Consider the following 7193-nt stretch of genomic DNA (forward strand, 5'->3'; position numbering starts at 1 on the left):
GATCTGCATCCATGAACATCAACTAGCCACGAAACGCCACAACCAGCTATCCTTAGTAGCCACACACGCAAACGACAAGCAACGTGAATTTGACTGGGACAACACTACCATTATAGGGCAAGCCAAACAAAGAACAGCCAGGGAATTCCTAGAGGCATGGCACTCATCCACAAACTCCATCAACAAACACATCGACCTGGACCCAATATACCGGCCACTACAGCGGACAGCTGAAACTGACAACCGGAAGCGGCAGGGATAGGCCACTATAAATGCCGGAGGAAACACCGCAGAAGCGCTTCACAGGAGGCTCCCAAGCACTGAGGATGTCACCTGGACAGGGGACGAAACATTTGCTACAAAAATTTCCAGCTCGGCGAACAGAACCACAACAATAATTCAGATGTAAAAATAGTTACTGTTCTTTATCATTACTTTATACTATGTATCTGTTATTGTAAATAACTGATTATACTTATTCTGACAGTATCATTAACAAATCTCAGATATATAAACTGCTAAATTACATTAATTGCAATACTGCATTAAGTAGAACTGCAGATGCTGATGATCTGAAACGATAACAGAAATTGCTGGAGAAACTCAGCAGGTGTGGCAGCAACTGTGGTGAGAAAGCAAAGTTAATTTTGAATCCAATGACTGTTCTTCAGAATTGATGGCTAGGAATGAGTGGTATATATGCTAAAGACTGGGGGGAGGGGGAAAGGAGTAAGTGGAAAGGTGGAGACAGAGCCCAGAGAGAGAAGAATACAGCTAGTAAGACAAAGGAGAAAAGCTGTTAATGGGGACTGTAAGTAGGTCAAAATGGGCTGGCTGTGCTGAAAGCAGTCAAGATTAGAGTGGTTCTGGAAAAACACAGCAGGTCAGGCAGCATCTGAGGAGCAGGAAAATTGATGAGTGTAGGAGTGGGTATTCAGGCCTTAAAATTTATTGAACTCGACATTCAATCCTGAAGGTTCCAGGTACCCAAGTGGAAGATGAAGTGCTGTTTTTCCAGCTTATGCTGAGTTTCAGTGGTGCACTTGGCAGACATGAGGCAGAAATCAGGGAACACTTAAGCATGCCACTTAGCTGAACTAGTGAATTTTACATTTACCACTGGTTTGTTGAAGTGGCAAGCAACTGGAAGCCCAGGGTCATTTTTATGAATGTTGTTCCCTGGCCAACATTTCTGTCTGAATTTCTCTAGCAATTTTTGTTTTTGTATCAGATTTAAATAGTATTAGTTCTGTTGAAAAGTCACACTGTACTTTAACATTAACTCTGTTTCTCTCTCTATAGATGCTGCCAGACCTGCTGAGTTTCTGTAGCATTCTATGTGTTTCAGATTTCCAGCATCTGCAGTGTTTTCTTTTTAAACAACACTAAGTAGCATATAACATATTGTTCTACTTTGTGGCAGTACAGAATAAAGATAAACAATTTCATTTGGAAACAATGAAGTCATTCATTTTGTAAAAAGTATTAAGATTTTCGACGAATGCAACATGATCATTTACAAATGTGTATCTTAATTGCTTTGGCTATTCTGAAAGTGAAGTAGATTAAGGTATAAGTTTTTTTACAATCAGACTTAATTGGACAAACAGGAAAGGTCCATTTATAGAAACAAATGGTAAGAGGAAAGTTCTTATTGTTACCAAACTAAGCATGACCGGTATTTTTAAATAAGCAAAGAGTTACGAAATAAAAAGGAAAACTCGATCATGAGAGAAAACTAACCAGAAATATGAGCTTCTAACAAAGGTTAAAGAAGAATTAACTAAATGAACCTGCATAAAATCAAATTGGTGAATTAATAAATGAAATTAAGGAAATGCAGGTGAATTGAACAAGTATTTTGCATCAGTTTTCACTATAGAATTACAGTAACATCCCAGAAGCAGCAATCAATCAGGAAATGGAAGGGAGTGAGGAACTCAGAAAAATCACAATCACTAGAGAGGTTTGTACTGAGTAAACCCAGGCTGACAAGTGTCTGGGTTGTGATGGATTTCATCTGAGGGTCTGAACAGAAGTGGCTAATGGGCTAGTTAATGCATTGGTTTTAGTTTCCTGAGACTCCCTTGATTCCGGAATGGTTCCGTTAGTTTATAAAATATTGAATGGGGCTACTTTATTGAAAAAGAAGGTGATGCAGAAAGCAGAAAACTGCAGGCTAAGTAGCTTAACATCTATCACAGGGAATATATTAGAAACTATTACTTAAAATGATACAGCAGGGCACTAGGACATGGTCAAAGTCTTGAGCAGAGTCAGCATGGTTTTATGAGGGGGAAATCAGGTTTAACCATTCTCTTGGAATTCTTAGAGGAGGTCACACGTTGTTGATAGAAGGAACTGGTGGATGTACACTATTAGATCTTTTATACATTGTATTAGGTATTGTTTGTGCTATTTTATCAGTCAGCCTTTATGTGAGCTAGTGGAGTCTTTCACGTAAGAGTAATATTGTTTCCCTTTCCAAAAGCAAAAATTTAAGTAACAAATCCACTGTGATAATATTGTTCTTTGTTTTCACTTTAATATCTGATTTAAAAAAATACTGTATTGCACAAGCAACGCTTAAGTATGTCACTTAGTGAATTTTACTAGTGAATTTTACATTTACCAACAACCAAACAACAGTTCTAACAGCATTAACCATTCCCATTTTCCTTCACCCATCTATGCCATTTAATTTTGGATGTTAGCATTGTTTTTACTTCAAACACTAATCCTGGAAGTATATTACATAGTCTCATAACTGTTGGTAATATTATCCTCCGTGTTTCTAAAGCTGTTACATTCAGTCATTTGGCCTAGGTAATTGGTTGAGTGACAGGTAACAGAAAGCAGAATTATGGGTTGATACTCAAATTAACAGGATGTGACCAGTGTTGGCTGACAAAGATGTGTGTTAGCGCCTTAATTATTCACATTATTTATTAACAACTTGGATAATTTCATAGAAAGTCACATATTCACATTTGCTGATAAGACAAAATTAGGCGGCATTATAGACCATGTAAGTAGTGTAAAATTATAAAGGGATGTTGATGGACTAAGTGAATGGGCAAAAATGTATCAGATGGAGTTCAGTGTAAATAATTATGAGGTAATCCTTTTGGACCAAAAAGGATAGATCTGGGTACTTTCTAAATGGTATACAGTTACAGAGGGCAAGACGGTGGCCCAGTGGTCGGTACTGCTGCCTCACAGCGCCAGAGACTTGGGTTCGATTCCAGCCTTGGGTGACTGTCTATGTGAGTTTGCACATTCTCCACATGTCTACATGGGTTTCCTCCAGGTGCTCCGGTTTCCTCCCACAGTCCAAAGATGTGGAGGTTAAGTGAATTGGTCATGCTGAATTGCCCGTAGTGTTGAAGGATGTGTAGGTTAGGTGCATTAGTTTGGGGAAATGTGAAGTAATAGGGTACGGGAATAGGTCTGGGTGGGATTCTCTTCGGAGGGTCAGTGTGGACTTGTTGGGCCAATTGGCCCGTTGCCACACTAGGGATTCTATGATTTTAAGCATGTAGTAGATGTCCAAAGAGACTTTTGGATTCAGATGCACGGATCATTAAAATGTCACAAATAGGTGCAGAAAAAAATCAAAAAAACTAATACAATGCTGGCCTTTATATCTTAAGGACTAAATATGCAAAAATTATGCTCCAGTTTTACACAACCCTGGTTAACCTCCACTTGGACTACTGTGAGCAGATCTGGGCACCACACCTGAGGAAGGGTATTGGCCTTGGAGGGAGTACAGCATAGCTTTACAAGATTAATACTGAGACTTCAAGGTTTAAGATATGAGGTGTGATTATGTATATTAGGCCCATTTTCTCTAGCCTATTTTCAAGATATTAACAGGAAAAGACAAGGTAGTTACGGATAAATTATTCCCACTAGTTGGGGATTCTTGCACTCTGGGGCATGCTCTGAGAATTTAGGACCAGATTGTTCAGGAGAGATGTGAGGAAGCACTTCAACACACAAAGGCAGCAGATGTTTTGAACTCTCTTTCAAAAAGGGCAGTGGACGGTGGATTTGTTGTTACTTTTAAATCTGAGATATATACATTTTTGTTAAGCAAAGTATTAAGGGATATGAGCCAAAAGCAGTTAAATAGAGTTCAGCCACAGATCAGCTTGATCTCGTTGAGTGACGGAACAGGCTTGAAGGCATTAGTGGCCTGTTCCTATGTTGTATCCATGGTCCCTTGGTCTTGACCCCTTGACTGCTTTGCCATGTCCAGTTGCTTAGTATGCTTAAACATAACATCATATCATTGGGTGCTATTGTTACTGGAAAAAAAATAATTTTACAAATCTTTATTTCATAAGTCTCCTTGGACAACTTTCTGGAAAAGATATATGACTTAAGAATTACGTTGCAAGTATTTGTTAAATGAGTTTTTTTTTCAGACTACAATTTTAAACCAGCTAAAAGGCACACTAAATATCAGCAATAAACGTCAAAGGGTAATTTTTATTGCTGTAATACAGTATATCATGTGTATGTAAATGTGTCCTTTCCAAATAGCAGATCATTTGAGTTTTGAGTAGGATTTAAGGTTCTGTTGAAGTAAACTAAATACAGTATAAAGTTCTATATCACTCTTAGAGATCTTGAAGGACTTGAATTTCGGCAGTTGCCAATTATTGTTTTTAACCATGGGTTAAGAATTCTGCAGGCACCTTTTTAAATTCTTGTGGGTTAGCATTAATTCCCTCACTAAGAAATAAAGAAATTTGAATTGTAAACAAGAATTAAAATTCAGTTGTGATTCTCAGCTTTAGAAAATTGCAAATATTGCAGACTCATTCTCACTCTTAATTTAAGATTTCAGATTAAAATGGTACAGGATTATTATCGATAAATAACATTCCATAAAATTGATTTGCACTATTGTCTGAGAAAATGATGAGGTCTGAAGAACAGGGCAGTGATAATGAATAGCATCTGTCAAAGACTGGGATAAAGCAAAGGCTCCTCAGAGCAATGCTGGGAATTTTAAAAATCAGTAAATCACATTGAAGTGACATTTCTGTTGACAGAGGTTGCAAATATGGGGCTTAAAAATATTACAATGGCAAAAGTTAATGAAAGAAAAGAATCAGGAAAGAAATGTAATAACATTTATAAAATAATTAATTGATTTGGGAATAAAAAAAGTGGTACATTGATGAAGAAATTATACCAGACTTGTACTGTTAACATTTTCTCTCCACAGATGCTGTAAGACCTGCTGAATTTCTCCAGCACTCTGTTTGTTTCAGATTTCCAGCATCCACAATATTTTAATTTTATTAATCTGAATAATTTATTAGTTTATTAGAAATACTGGAAGCAAATGAATTGTATTACTGTTGTATATTGAAATTGTTGCAAGTTAGGTGTAGCTGTTCACTTTTCCTTTAAAGTTGTTGCCTAGTCACAACAACTAAGGCGATTCAATATTTTTAATTTTGAATAAACATTTATAATTTCAAACAAATGAAATATATTATTTTGTTTTGGTAGGTACTAAGCGCCCATCCCAATTATCCAAAAATGAGAAAAGAGATTCTTGACAAAGCTCGAGCAGCTCTCCGTTATTAATTGTGTCATATGATGCTAGCTTTGCTTTCAGCGACTTCTGAAGTATATGTGTATTATTTGACATGCCAATCTGCATTATGTACAGTAAGTTCTAATGTACAGTAGTCCCGCTATACCCGTGGGGAGATATGTTCCATGACCTATCGCGAATGCCCAAAATCGCAGACAGTAGCAAGCCCATTCATTTAAATGGGAAATTTACCTCCCCAGCAGCCCATTGGTCCCTGGTTCTGGATGTTCCATGTAATATGTTCGGGCTGCGATAACCCTCTGTAACTGAAACCACGGTAACCAGACCCGCGGATATGGCGGTCGCCCTGTATAATTATTTGGATGTATTACTTTTATATGCTTTATAACCCACAGCAATTTATATACATTTCCATAATAGTGTTTCATTGTTTTTACAACAGTGTTATTTCCTTTATAAATTACGAGTATCTGTGAATATAAATTTGCATATACATAATTTTATGTAATTTTCTACCGCAACACCTCCACTGTGTGTTAATGATGTAGAACACAATCATTCATTTTAGACTATTCCCTCAAGGAGTTGGTTCTTCAAATGTCAGAATTTGCAGGCCCTTGATAGTCGATACTTTAAGTACAAATTAATTTGGTGTTCATTGTCTTGAGCTTTTGGGAAGAGTCAGTCTTTTTTGAATGGCTTAAACTAAAAAGTGGTCTGTACGTAGTAAATCACTGTATCTGTAAAGACATTTTAAAGGCAAGAAATAATACTAGATTAGCTGTTGTATATTTCTATGAACCTGCAAAACTTGCTGATGTGTTTGTCCAATGCATGTAACTTGGTTAAAATTAGTTGCTGTACACAGTTTAGATTGTCACATATTACATTTCAAAACTGGTGATAGTTTTTATTTAAAACTTTCACTTTCCTATCTTAATTTGTCTGCATTCTGGTTTTTGTTGTCTTTTTGTATTTCTGAATCAGTTTATAAATACTGTGGAGTAAAAAGACTTTCTGTAATTAGTGTTTCCTACTTATGGTTGTATTGTTAAAAACAAGAATCTTTTGCCATCTGATTATTTCAAAGCAAATATCAATAAATAGGCAACGTTGATTTTTTAAAATTGAATTTCAGCCTTTTGTTATATCTGTATCATACATGGACACAATACTGGTCATGGAATATGCCTTGTGACATAACAAACTGCCAAATTCAGCTCTTTCTTTTTCCCCACAATAAGTTCCATTTGCCTTGGAAATGTTACCCACACATTGTTCATGCAAGTCATACCCAGTCCCATTCAGTGAGAACATCTGTTGAAAGTACACAGAGTAGGCATATTGTAATATCAATCATCATGTGTGTTAATACTGCTGTTTTGGAGCTCAACACTTCAGCTGACATACATACTTAAACAATGCCATGAGTACTATTTAATGGAACCATTATACACTTTGATTTGGTTGCTAACTGCTTTTTAATGGTACTTTCCATGATTGGATGTTTGCAAAATTGATTAGAATAAACAGGAAGTGGTGTGGCATGAATTGTGGGAATTGTTATAATATCAAGCGAGTATTCTGCACAAATCATTTGCTCACAGACTTG

The 7193-nt window shown here is 36.6% G+C and overlaps 1 protein-coding gene across 1 annotated transcript in view; it reads left to right on the top strand.

Annotated features, from left to right (window-relative positions):
- The window catches only part of ttc21b (tetratricopeptide repeat domain 21B), a 107393-nt gene extending 100680 nt beyond the window's left edge, over positions 1 to 6713 (top strand). The window contains exon 29 of the mRNA XM_043693904.1: positions 5533 to 6713. Within this exon, the coding sequence (XP_043549839.1) occupies positions 5533 to 5610 (78 nt within the window). The 3' untranslated portion in view covers positions 5611 to 6713. The remainder of the gene's footprint in view (positions 1 to 5532) is intronic.
- The last annotated feature ends 480 nt before the right edge of the window (positions 6714 to 7193 follow it).

Source organism: Chiloscyllium plagiosum, chromosome 7, assembly GCF_004010195.1.
Source record: "Chiloscyllium plagiosum isolate BGI_BamShark_2017 chromosome 7, ASM401019v2, whole genome shotgun sequence".
Classification (NCBI taxonomy): Eukaryota; Metazoa; Chordata; class Chondrichthyes; order Orectolobiformes; family Hemiscylliidae; genus Chiloscyllium; species Chiloscyllium plagiosum.